This window comes from Leopardus geoffroyi, chromosome B3 (genome assembly GCF_018350155.1).
Source record: "Leopardus geoffroyi isolate Oge1 chromosome B3, O.geoffroyi_Oge1_pat1.0, whole genome shotgun sequence".
Taxonomy (NCBI): domain Eukaryota; kingdom Metazoa; phylum Chordata; class Mammalia; order Carnivora; family Felidae; genus Leopardus; species Leopardus geoffroyi.
Genome location: NC_059337.1, coordinates 55,523,851 through 55,537,596, shown reverse-complemented (window position 1 = coordinate 55,537,596; position 13,746 = coordinate 55,523,851). Strand labels below are relative to the sequence as shown.

Below are 13,746 nucleotides of genomic sequence, written 5' to 3'. Positions count from 1 at the left end.
GGCTGAATGTTTTTATTCAGGAAATCTGGAGCAAATTTTAAGTGTGATCTCTGAATTACTAGCTATGTAATATTTTCTTCATGTCTTAAATGATGGCAAATAAAATGCCAACTGCAGGTAAGTACCATAGTAGCTTACAAAGTATACGCAAGTGTCATTTGGGACCACAGAATCTCAATTACAATGATACAATTGTCTAAAATAAAGGTGACTCTGGGGCACCTGGGTGGCTTAGCTGGTTGAGCATCCAATTCTTGATTTTACCTCAGGTCATAATCCCAGGATTGTGGGATTGAGCCCCATGTTGGGCTCAGCATGGAACCTGCTTGGGATTCTCTCTCTCCTTCTGCCTTCTACCCTTCTTGCTTGCTTACTTGCTTGCTTGCTTGCTTGAATGAATGAATGAATGAATAAATAAATAAATAAATATGACTCTAACTGATTTTCATGGTTTTCCAGTGGCATACCAAAAGACAATAAAGTACCTAATATAAGAATAAAAACATAGTTTACCTTCACAGGTTTTTAGGTCAGGTTTGTAGATAAATCCCTTGGGGCAGGTACAGACAAAACTTCCAGGAGTGTTTCTACACTGTCCATTGTCACAAAGCAGACTGTTCAACACACATTCATTAATATCTGCAAAACCAATGAACATGAACTTTTAGAGGGAGCTCATTCTTTGCATGCAATTTCTCTGCTTTTTATAGGTTAAATTTTTAACGTCATATGAAATGATTAATTTAAGCAAGGAGGGAAAACTCCTTTACCACAGGTTTTTGCCTAACTTACCTAATTTGAGGAAAATAGGGGTTTCATCTGATTATTTATAGTAGGGACCTACAAAGTCTGAAGTCACCAGATACTGTTCAATTTACTTTCTTTAACAGGAAGAAACTTGGATTTGCTGGAAATCATTAATCTTTATACAACTGTTTCATTGTGCCAGAATTAAAAGGACTAATCTTATTGATTTAAGCGACTAAATAAACATTCAGAAAGTATGGTCCAACTTTGATATGTGTTAGTTCTAGGATGGTTGTTTCTTCTTTAGAACAACTGAAATGGTCTCTGATTGTGTTTATAGAGTGTGAAGCAATCTATAGAGTTTATAATTCTCATGAGGAATTTAGACTTGAGATTCAGAGAGCTCAGAAAAATTCCTTACTTTCAGATGAATAATAGGTCTGTCTCATGTAAAATCTAACTTTTGATATGTGTTACTCAGGTAATTTAGGAAGTGTGGAACTTCAACAGTTTGTTATGTATAGTTTATAGTTATATATAGTTTAGTTGGCCTAAACTACATCACACAGACATAGAATAGGCTATATGTTCACAAAGAATTTTTTTTTTACACATCAACAAATTCTGCTTATATAATCATTTGAAAATCTAGTAGCCCTAACATAAAGGATACACCAATTCAGTACTAGAAATCATCATAGGTTCACAGTGGTAAATACAAGTAAATTAGCAATATATTTATAAAGTACTTAAGTTATAGAAAAATTAAGTATAAAGTTATATTATTGTATGAGCAAACAACATGGTGAGAAGTCTATCAAAATGATATAGGGAATGCTAACACTTCCCCAAAGAGTTAGTATTGCAATTCTTAAACTTTGATGATGCCAGAAGAATCTGGAACCTTATATCGAGGAATTTATGATTAAGATAAAAACCAGCCAGTCCCTGGAGGGGACGGCTGTGGTGGATTTTTGATTCTTAACTTCATATCTCTAAACATAATCTGAAATATGAACATACTTCTGACCTGATGATAATCAGTTCAACTTTGGAGTATATATTTAACTTGTTGACGAAGAATCCCTACGGCCTCCCAAACTCTCCCTTTTGCTTCCAATGGGGTGATTTTTTGGATGAAGCTAAAACATCTCTGTGTCTTTCTGGGCCTGCTCAAATAAATAATGATTTCTGTCTTCTGATGAAGAGAGGCTTTTACAGAAAAATTAAATTGTAAATCTAGTTTGAAAACACCATGTGTACTCAAATGACAACTGTACCCCAGAAAATAAGCCCTAAAATTAAGGGTGTGAGAGAGGAAGAATTCACTTCTCAAAAGTCATTGTAGACCACAAAGAGGGAAGGGCTAATTTGGGGACAGCAATAAAAGTTAGGGAAAGAAAAAGAAACCCATAGTTGAAAGAAGAGGGTTTTGTGATAACTATACAGCTCCCCTGAAGACCTCCTATCCTCATTTTTTTATGTACTAGTTTAGCCTGAAACTAAGATGAAAGGTGATTTAAAGGGGGGCAGAGAAGAAGCTTTTATTTACTGTTACTTCTTTTTATGAGTGTGCAAGCCATGAGTGAAGAAGGACAGCAAGTGAAAAATACTCAAGTAAGATTTCTGCTTCTTCGAAAATAAATGCTACCTCCACTTTGCCCATTATGACATTACAGGCAGGCCTAACAACAAAGACATCTATTAGATGCGATATTCTGCTTCAACCTGCACACTGTACATTGCATGACAGAAACTACTCTTGCCATGTTGCATCCTTCAAGAAGTTAGAAAACAAAAGTAAACATTATTCATGCTGAATAGAAGTACAGGGAAGAAGAAGAGAAGGCTAGAGTGTGTTGGGAACAGGTGACCTGCAGAGAGCCAGAGGAGGCAAAATGGTTGAGGGCTTGTTTTAGGACATTTAGAGTTAGCTTTCCTCTCTGTTCTATCTCTAGAATCCCTCTCTTTTCTTTGTACACAGAGCCCTAGTCTCACAGATAGAGCCATGATCTCACAGTATCAAAACAAACTGGGGTAAAGAGATTCCTGAAAGGAGACAGAAATACACAGTTAGGTTGGAGGAGCTTTGAAAAGAATGTGTATAATGGCAAGAGGTCAGGGGACAACTTACGGATATTTCAGAGGTGGTCATTTTTAATAGTTCAACATAGTATAGTAAGCTGTTAAAAAACTACTTAATTGACATGGCCATTTTTCTCAGTCCAGGGGAATACAGTTCTATATAATGTAATTTATTCCTCTTAAAGTTCAGGCACTGTTTGTCTAATCAAAGGCAACAAGTTTCTTGGTAGGGGTCCAAGTATTTCAGCAAGCTCCTCAACACCAAGAGGATGTGCAGTGGTAAAGTAAGGAACCATGGCAAGTAAAATTGCTTGTTACCCAGGGACAAATAGGAGGAGGAACTTTCTTTTCTTGGGTCAACTAATGGCTGTCTGGGAGATAGCTGAGTTCAGTACCTGACAAGTAGTTAATACTTGATTGATCATGTGTTGAAAGAATGAAAAGAAAGTCATTTTTGTTTATTTCAATCTGTAGCATCTCAAAATTATTGCATGTTCCACTAACTGACCACCTTAGAGCAGTACTTTTCAAACTCTACCACTAAAATACCACCAGGGCAGAAGACAGTAAGTTCTAACACTGAAGACCCAAATGGTTTTTAGAGAGTAAAAATGTAATTGAGGCCCCCCCCCTTTTATCCTTATTAAAGCCTATTACTTTTCATCCTACTCCACGGAAGTATTTTTTTTATATAAAATGTGTTTTGCTTTCAGATAAAAAGGATGCACCATCTTACATTTTGGTTTTAGTACACTCTGGCATATTCCCATGAGAATGAATATTCTGGTGTTAGAAGCTCAACTTCAGGAAACCTGCAGTATTATGTCACTACACTACAGAATGGACAGTACATTTTAGAAAATACTAGTCTAGGCAACTGAAGAAAGTTGCAAAAATAATGGTGCCCATGTTGACCATTTTCTTCTCAACCAAAGGTGTTCTTTTTGTTTGTTTTGTTTTGTTTTCTTAGTTACTGGCTGGTACCTTCATTAAAACTTGTTAAAGCATCAAAAGTGGTGTTTGCTAAACATAACAGAGAACAGTTATTACTGAAAATAAGCTGGGTTTTCTTTGATTGAATCTAATAAGTGGTTGGGAGAAGAATTGTTTCTCTTGGTAAAAATAGGGATGCCTTTGTAGACACATGAGAATGGCTCACAATCTGTATTTTCTACATCTAAGGAGCTTCTCTTTTTTGGAGTGAACATGACACATGACTACTTATAAATTATCAGGATTCAGCTATGTAAATTTCAGTTAATCGAGACATGTATGTATCATGCTGACACCCAAAGTGAAGATCACCCATTTGCTCAGTCCTAAAGCTACTCAAAAGCAGTTCCCTGCAAGCAACAAAAAAAGGAATGCATGATGCATGAAATGTCTTAGAAAACAGGTGAATCTTCTTACCAACACAGTTTTTCCCAGTTGAATCCACTTCATATCCTGAATTGCATATGCATTTGTAGGTCCCACGGAGATTTTCACAAATTCCATTTGGGCAGATATCTGGATCTAATGCACATTCATTTATATCTGCACCACCAAAAAGAGTTCAATATCAATAACATTCTAAAGCAAAGGTCAAAGAACTGTCAAAAAAAAATAACATTACAATAAATGTAAAAACCTTAGGACCTGGTGAAAATCAAGTTTCACTTTGATGAGAAAGCTTGATCACTTCTTGTCACTACAAGATATTCTGAATCAAATCTTCCTTCCACCAGTCCTTGTGAGGAACTTGGCATTTGAGCTGGAACTACAAGATTACCAATCCTTAATCAGGCTAAGGGAGAGCCCCTGCGCTTCTGCTGGTTCAAACATCAAGATGGAAAAGTGGATCCGCCACACAGCCCAAGTCCCTACAACTGGTCTCCCTGCTGCCAGCCCATCCCTCTTCAATGTACCTTCTACGATGCCACCAGACTTAGCTTAAAAATGAGATGACTGTGTCATTCTCATGGTTCAAGCTTTTGTAGGTTCAAAAATATCTTCAAGATTAAATTAAAACATGAGCTCTGTTTATTTACTTCTTCCATGAACATACAATGCCCTTTTGCTCTGTGTCAGGAATGTCTGGAGCCAGGACTATTCATTGGTGCAAAGCCCATTCAAATGCCACCTGTCCTGGAAAAGCCTCTGCTGCCCTGTTCAGATAAGGCTGGGTCCTCCGTCTTCTGTGTGCTCACAGACTAAGAAGAGCTCTATAATCAAGGGTGATGCAGAATGACAGTGAATAGCTAGTCTCAAATCTTGGTCCTAACTCTTCTATAAGCTAGGGTTGACATTTTTTCTTTCTCCAGGTTTCTATCACAACTTTTTTATTCCCAACTATTTATTATAAATTTCTTTACTACTCTCTTTCCCCCAAATATCTCCTCCCCACCTTCATCCACACATAATGATGAAATTAACCAAGAGGATAAACTGACAATCAATTCGGTCTACTTTTTTTCAGAACTTTCCTGAATCGAATCATTTAGTTTTATATCAATAAAATAATCCCTTCATCTTTCTTGTCACCTGTTTTTGCACTTTGTGCCAACTCTCCCTTTTAACTCCCACACTTAAATGAAATATTTCATACTCTTCCAACTCAGTTAATTGCTATCGCTGCTTGCTACAAAATGTAAGATGGCTCCCTACTGACGTCTTATAATGACTGAACACTTGACAGTTCAAAATGTGAATGGCCAACGATTCAATTGAGCCCATAACCCTGAACTGTACTTGATAATGCAAGAGCCAGAGGAGGACCAGACTGCCTCTTCTCATGAATGAGTGACCACAGTCATTGTATCTCAACCGCAGTCCTCATCAACCACCCTAAGAGAGCACCCAGTCTTCAGTACTGAGCCCAACACCCAAACCCAACAATCCCAGGACCCACTGTGCCATCATTACTCTGCCACTGGGGGCTTCCAGGAGTCCCAGGTACAGTGATGGCCAGAGAGGGGGCCAGACCTCCCCAGTCTGGTGTAAAGGGACCAACTGGAAACCCACAGGAAAGCCCAGTGCTGCTTCTGCACATGCTTACGGTAGCAAATTTCAAACAAGTCCTTACCACTGCCTGCTGATGTCATTCCTGGCCCACTGCTGCAGAGTGCCTGATATTCCGCTGCAATAAATTAACAGATAGTAAATGATTCCCTTGTTTGCAGAACAGGTCAATCTGCACTTGGCTTTGCACACATCATTTCCTGCTAAGTGAGTAGAACTGAAATAAAGTGGTAACGGAAAAGGAGGCATCTCCCAAGGGAGTCACTGGTACACCATGCTCCCATTTTAAAGGCTCCGCATCACTATGGAAAACAAGTTTTAAGGATATAGGCAAGTTACAGCAAGGCCTTGTGCAAAGCGCTTTCGGAAAAGGTGTTTTTCCTATAATTTGATTTTGTCCACCAGGGAACACTTCACACTTATAGTGAAATGTGCCTGTTAAAGTGTGGTTTCTTAACCGTTAATAAAACTTTCTCCCACCATCTTGGGAATAATTTTGTTTCTTAGTACAAACTTTTTTTTTTTAATACAATCAAGTTCTTAACATTTTCTCATTTCTCTCTTCAAATTCTCTAGTCTGCACTCACAAGAAAAACAAAGCCTCTACACTTGTATTTAAGTGTATTTTTAAAGTAAATATTCATCAGGATACTATATGATAAATCTATAGGCAAAGTATTGCATAATGTTAAAAACTGAGATCTTACCAAGAAACTGAAGAATACAGAATATGTACCCAAATTTGTGATGGAATCAGATTTCTACTTAAAACTGATGCAATGTTTTACATATAATTCCAATAATATTCAGAGGAGCATGAGAGTGAACGATGAAAATGGAGAACTAACTGGAATCATACTTTATCCAAGGAAAACAAACAGAAGTGTCCCCTTAGCTGCCCACAGTTTCTGGCAACACAGAGTCACCAGGCCAAATGCAAATCATTTGTGGGCTGAAGTGGCACAAGAACTGGATATTAGGGAGGGGCCTTTTTACACAGGCCTACAGCACCTCGCTGCTGATACAAATAGCTCTTATACTTCTGCATGCTAGAAAATTCTATTCCTGATGACAGTGGATGCAAATGAACTACACAGATTTTAAAATGAAGGTTGAATCCTTCAGAGCCTCTGTCTTCCTACAAATGTAAACTTGAGAAAAGTGGTGAAATCCCTTAATTTTTAAATCATGCTAAATGGGACCAAAAAAGGAACAACTGGGAAAGTGGCTGCCATTGTGTGTTTGCAAGCCTGGGACTGAAAGCAAAAAGAAATGCATTGTCATTATCTTCTCATGTCAGCAATTAATTAAAACGCTTTTGAAATAACTGTAAGTAACAAAGTAGGAAAAACAATATCATGTCAGTTTTACAAAAAGCAGTTTTACAGTTAGTGCTAAATTAGCTGATGCTTGGCCTAAATAGAAGCAAATTCTTTTCATTGTTCTTTTCCATTTGGGGAGAATCTGGTACTTGCACTGTCCTCTGCAGTCAGTGAATTCAGGTCTACATCGGTTTGAATGCTGATGACAATGCTTGCTGTTGGGGGTCTTGGAAGCAAGCCCTTTCCCTCTTAGTTTCCTCTTCTATAAGTTTCCTCTTCTACAAATTGGAGATAAGGATACCGAAGCCACATGGCAGTTCTATGCATTTACTAGGAGAACATGTAAGGTGTTGAACACAGCTCCTGGCACGGCTCATGCATTTCATAAATGATAGGTGTTGCAGAGCTAACTCAGTGTTGTGCTATGGAGGCACGGTATGGAGACATATGAGAAAATTCCCAAACTTTCACTTGTCTGGGTTTAACTGACTGATCCCTGTGAGGAGTAAATATTCAGCAGTCAGTGAGAAATATCTTAATATAGAGCCTTACTTGGCTTTCTTCCAGAGCACAAAGATGGACGTTAGATGTGATGAGGTTGGAGTTTCTCATTAAATTGACTAAAGAAGGAATCTTCTGAATATTTTCAGTACCTTTTAAAATCTCCCCTCTCTCTTGAAATGAAGGATACTGTCCATTTAGGTCCTTCATGATTTGGCATTTTCATCTACCAAAGACGTGGAGAAACCAAACTGAACGAAACCACTTCCACATGTGGACCTCTTCTGTGCAAGTGTGTTGAAATAGAAAACAGAAGCTAGCGGCACTGGGCTTCAAGTTTAACTCATCTTAAGCTTTACTTCTTAAAGAAATCTGGTCTCTTTTAGTCATCTTTTTATAAGATTACTTCATTTTCCTAGGTATCATAAGAATTCTTTGGAGATGTACTTAGTCCAGAGGAAAATGTAAAAACAAAGAACTGTATGCACCAAGGGTCCTAGATTCTAAGTTTGGTTCTTCCACAGATTGAAGATAGGAACAAATCGCCTATACCCCTGTGCACCAGTTTTCATGATACTCGTCTATCTTGTAAATTCCAAGTATGTAAGAAAAGTACTTTGAAAAGTTAAAGTAACATACAGCAAGCAGGGTAGTATTAATGATATGCAACTATAAAGTTACAGGGATGTTTGTTAGATAGAATTATATTTTATGCTATATAGTTGAAGTATTATTATTGTAGGCATGAATTGAACTAATTGCTAATCACATATAAAATGGTAATCTGTGATGTAATCGGCCAGAATAAAGCTTTATTTCTTAACTGGCCTTACCCATTTCTTTTAAAGTTTTCCAGTTAACATTCTCTAACTTCTCATATTTTAATTTCTTCTAACTCCCTAATTTCAAATATCACTTTCAAAATGGCAGATGTTTAAATATTGTGAGTTAATCTTTAATTGACTATATATAGGTCAGAAATGAACTAACTGGATCTTAGATGTAAACCAACCAATCAAAGCTATTTGTTTTCAGTATTAGATCTACCTTTATTTTAGGACATTAAAAGTAAATGTCAAGCTACCTTAAAATTATGTCCAAATGTTGACAGTTTATTGCTTTAGTTTCAATAAACTATTTTTGCCTTATAAATAAAAATAATTTACAACCGGAAAGGATCTTCTGGATTACCTAAAATAATTCATTTTGTAGATGAAGAAACTAAGAATCCATTTCGATATTATTCTACTTTACAATTCTGCATACTATTGCAAGCTATCTTAAATCCTTTTGAAAGTAGGTGAGAAAAATTCCTAAATAAATAAAAATCTACAAAGAACTAAACCCCCCAGTTAAGCAATTTGTCTGCCTGTGGATGGGGAGAATTCTGAGTCACCAACCAGTTTTCTTTTCATTATGCCGTGTCACTTCAAATTGAGAAAAATACTTTTTCCCTAGGGTTGAATAAAATCATTTAGGAAAGGCACACCTAAATCAACATGAGGGATTTGAACAAAATTCACACATGGCCTTTTGGAAAAAAGTTGGAAATATTCAGGTAATCTGAAAATTATTTACTTTTACACTCTGTAAAATTCTGCTTTTATAATAGTTCCTGCAAAATGCAAACATTATGAAACTACTTTAGAAAACAAGGCAAGTTGCATGAATTCCAAAGAGCATGAGTATTATTAAGGTGGAGGGGTTGGGATGGGGGTTCCAAACGTGCTGCCTGTTCCCAATGACCATTAGGATTGGGTGAATAATGTGTGATCAGACCCTGAGTAGCCCTGTCAAGACCCCAGGAAGGTATGTGATGTATCTGGAGAGCATAACATAATCTCGCTCCGTGATTGCCATAAATGCAAAGATTGCAGATGGTGGCAGAAGGCTGGCAGGATGGGGGCATCTCCATGACACCACATACCTGAATTCTGCGCAGGACACGGTTGGCAAGGTTCCCCAAATGCATACTCGGTGCTGGCACAGCAGCATTCAGATTTAGTAACGGCACCAAACAAGGGTTTGACACACTGGCCTCTCTTGTATCCACCGTAGCATGTGCTCCGCATGTGTGTGTCTAAACAGGAAGAGGCATCTGTCATCACACTATCACTTCCAATAACCCCTCAGGTCAAAGTTGAAGCTGGCTTTATTTAGCCATCGTCCCTGTTCTAACGCACAGAAAATGCCTCTGTTCTTAGGTCTCAACAGAAAGAGACAAACCCACACAAACTGCATTCAGCTTCCAAGCACTGGAAACCAGTTGTCAGACTCTTTCAGTTTTCTAGGGACTATCATGGTGTACCCAACTGTGAGACTCTTAAGTGCTGAGATTATATCTCATTCATGTCTGTTTTCCTTAGACCTGCACAGAGAAGGAGCTTAATACAGGTTAAGTTAATGATGGGTGACCAGTGACTCCCCTTATGATAAATAAGATCTTTATTAGAAGTGTGGTCTACCTCAAAATAAACATGCAATTATTGAATGTTTGAATTAAATGTACTTTAATCTATAGAAGGTTCATTATACAAATCTCTGGACATTGGCTTACTAAGTAGTGTCATCTTTACCAACAGGGAGGGAGGTTCCAGCTATGCCCAATTCTCTCCCAATTCAAAGGGTTTATTGACTGTCATTCTTAAAAATAATTTGGGTAAAATTCATATCTATTTCTCAATAAATTTCAAACTTTTTATAAAGCCGCACAAAAATATTACATAAATTTCCTGATTATCCATATCCTCCTTTGTATTCTATACTTCCCTTTGGACATTTAATTCTCTACCTGAAAATGTTCACTATGAGATAATGAGCATATATAGGCCAATTTCAAAGACCACTGTCAACAATGGAAGGTTGGAGAAAATTGAGGACATCTACATGATTAGAAAAGAAAAGGGGGAAGGAGAGGTGGGGACTCCCCTGGTTTTCATTTATGTCAGTTCATCTTTATATCTCCTAAATTAATATCCAGCTTATGCAAGAAGAGAACTGATATTGTTGGTGTGTTCCCCCACAAGTATTAATTATGTCATATCTGTACAGTAGAGTGCATTTGTCATTGGTGGGATTTATTGGTCCACGGAGGGTGGATCTCTACCATCCATCTAGTCATGGCGTTATCTTACCAACACACACACGTCCATCCAGACCCACGGCCAGTCCAGGAAAGCATTCACATCTGTAGGAGCCATCAGTATTGACGCAGCGTCCATTCATGCAGATGCCAGGTGTTTCACACTCATTAATGTCTGTGGTGGGGAAAAGCACTTATTAAAAATGGAGTGACATTTACATGAAGCCACAACATGTCTACAATTCTTTTACAACACTTGAAAATGCGGAAGATAGAAAATTACATGCAGCACCAACAATAAAAGCTCAGTGAGATGCATTTCATTGCCCTTTGAAAGAACAGTAACAAAAATTGACACCGACTATGTGAGCTTTTTTTTTTTTAACCACAGGAAAAGCCATTTCAACAATACTCTCCTGAGATTTTTTTAAATCCAAAATAAGAATCACAAAGGCAAAAACAGAATTGAAGAAAGGAGGAAAGTGAAGCTAAAAGACAAAGGTCCTGGTGGAACGTTTCACATGGCAGTTCTTCTAGGACTGTCAGAAATCTGGCTTGATAATGGACTGCAACTTTGACCTGGGCAGGAAGCTTCTCTGTTTAGCATCCAACACTCAGACTGGCGTCCATTCCAGTATCACTCACATCTTAGCACTCTGAGATGACTAGCATGGCATTAAGAGATACAGAACTAAAACCCTGATGGAACACTATAGAAAAGAAACAGAAAAGGAATATAGAAGATTTTGGTGGCCATTTCTGGCCAACAATAGCACTAAGCCATTGGAGCTCAGCAGAGAAAAATCTTTCTAAGTATTACATAGATTTTATAGTATCATATGTATATATTTAGGGAGGTATGGTAAAATACTTTATTGGGCACATACTAATAATAGCAACGATTTTTCCCCTTTAATATGGGGAAGTAGAAGTGGTACCAAAATTGTGTTTTGGAAAACATGTAACACGGAGAAGCAAGTCATTTTATAACAACTCCTTTTATAATATACGGCTAGTGTATGTAACTATTTCCTTTTTTCTGACCTTAAAAAGGCAAATTGAGACTGAAACACCTCTACATTTTACTTAGCTTGTGTTATTTGGCACACGATATATTCAGATGGTCCAAGATTCCGTGTACAGATTGTATTTTAAAACAGCAGTTATATTTAAATACATGAAATCGAATTGGTTCAGTTATTCAGGTCACCTTTTTGTTCAAGCTAAGATCTACAGTAAAAAGGTGACAGCTATAGCCTGCAAAGTGACACAAAGGCTTTTTAATGAGGACAACAGATGTTACACGGACCGAGAGGGTCTGTGGCCCAAACTTTCAGAGAGTGATTGGGGAGGACATGCTGTTCATCAGATTAGTTAACTGTAGAGATTAAATTAGCTTTGTTTATTCTAGATTTGGATAGTCACATCTTTGTGGCCTCAGAACTAAATACTCAGCTCTAAGAGAAAACCTTATCCAATGATGTCAAGAGAGAAGCTACAGAAAAGAAGAAATTCACCATACAAGAAATTTCTTTCTTTTTTCTTTATTCTAGTTTCTATTTCTAGTTTGAATATTCCAAATACTTTACTGGTTGCAAACATTTGCAAAACCTAGTTTCATCTATGAAGTCATAGTGTCTTCCGAAATAATTACATCAGCATTATCTATTGGCCATACCTCATACTGAGAAGTTGTGGCCGGGGTCACTGGCAGCCTATAGGCACTGAAAATACATTTTAGTGTGCTCTGTGGATTAGCAAAAGGAGTATGTGTTCTTGTAAAAGGTCTTCACACAAAGGGGCTTTCACATTTCCTTCTGTTATTTTGTTTGGAAGCCTAATTCCAAATATTCCAGCAACCATTCCCTTCCCCTTTCTTTTTCACTTGTACAGCACTTAATCTGCACAATTTGGCACTTGGTTGTATTCTGTTTTACATTGTAGAATATTTCTACGTGTTGGTCTTGTCTTCCAAACTATATGTTCCTCACAGCACAAGGCTCAAAAGTACGGAAACCTATTTCCCATTTCAAATTTTAAAAATTCAAATGTTTTCTCTTGCTATGAAGACAGATTTGCACAATATTAAGAACCACTGAGGTGAAGGTCATGGAGAATGTAGGTAAACAACCAAGGGATAGAAGCTCTTTTAAGCCTAGGGAAAATGCGCATCTTGCCAACGACTTAATACAAGGCTTTCTTCCATAACACCTTTACCAAAGCTGTCTGTCTACCAGAGGAATCTGGAGAAGAGGCATCATAGGACTTTATCTGCTTTCTCAATCTTGAATAGCTTGACACTCAGCACTTCTCCACCTGAAACTATGAGCTGAAGGCTTTGAGTGCAGCATGTTCACAGATTTTCTGGATGTTTGGATATGAGGTTCCTTGAGAAGTATGGTTTCAATGCGGATCTTGGACCCAAGTGCAATGATCACTCATCCCTGACCATGTAAGGCAAGAGACACTAAGCACAAATTTATTTTGATGACTCTTCTTAGAACCTGAATTTTCAATAGTACAAATAAAAATCTTCATTTTTGTGGGGCACCTGAGTGGCTCAGTTCGTTGAGCATCCGACTTCGGCTCAAGTCATGATCTCGCAGTTTGAGTTTGAGCCCCACGTTGGACTCTGTGCTGACAGCTCAGAGCCTAGAGTCTGCTTCGGATTCTGTGTCTCCCTCTCTCTCTGCCCTTCCCCCACTCACGCTCTGTCTCTGTCTCTCAAAAATGAATAAACGTTAAAAAATTTTTTTTAAAAATCTTCATTTTTGTTTCCATACCTAGAGCAATGAGATTATTTCAAGAGCTACCGAGCTAAACAATGGCTCTTGGTTTTAGTTTCTTTCTTCTGCTTAATTCTATTTCCCTTTATGCGTATGTGACTTGATAACACCTAAATAAGTCGTCCATCAAAAACTTTCTGTTTCTTAAGATAATCTGAAAGAAACTATGGAGAAGAGATCAATGCAATAAGAGTATACATTATTGTGTTCAGGTGAAGTTGTG

General features: G+C 37.7%; 1 protein-coding gene across 2 annotated transcripts in view; it reads right to left on the bottom strand.

Moving 5' to 3' along the window:
* FBN1 (fibrillin 1) overlaps positions 1-13,746 on the bottom strand; it is a 232,220-nt gene that overhangs the window by 83,739 nt on the left and 134,735 nt on the right. For both annotated transcript variants that reach the window (XM_045449811.1, XM_045449810.1), the window contains exons 16-20: positions 10,790-10,912; positions 9,583-9,735; positions 5,897-5,950; positions 4,243-4,368; positions 514-639 (exon numbers count right to left, since the gene is read on the bottom strand). In XM_045449811.1, the coding sequence (XP_045305767.1) occupies positions 514-639; positions 4,243-4,368; positions 5,897-5,950; positions 9,583-9,735; positions 10,790-10,912 (582 nt within the window). The remainder of the gene's footprint in view (positions 1-513; positions 640-4,242; positions 4,369-5,896; positions 5,951-9,582; positions 9,736-10,789; positions 10,913-13,746) is intronic.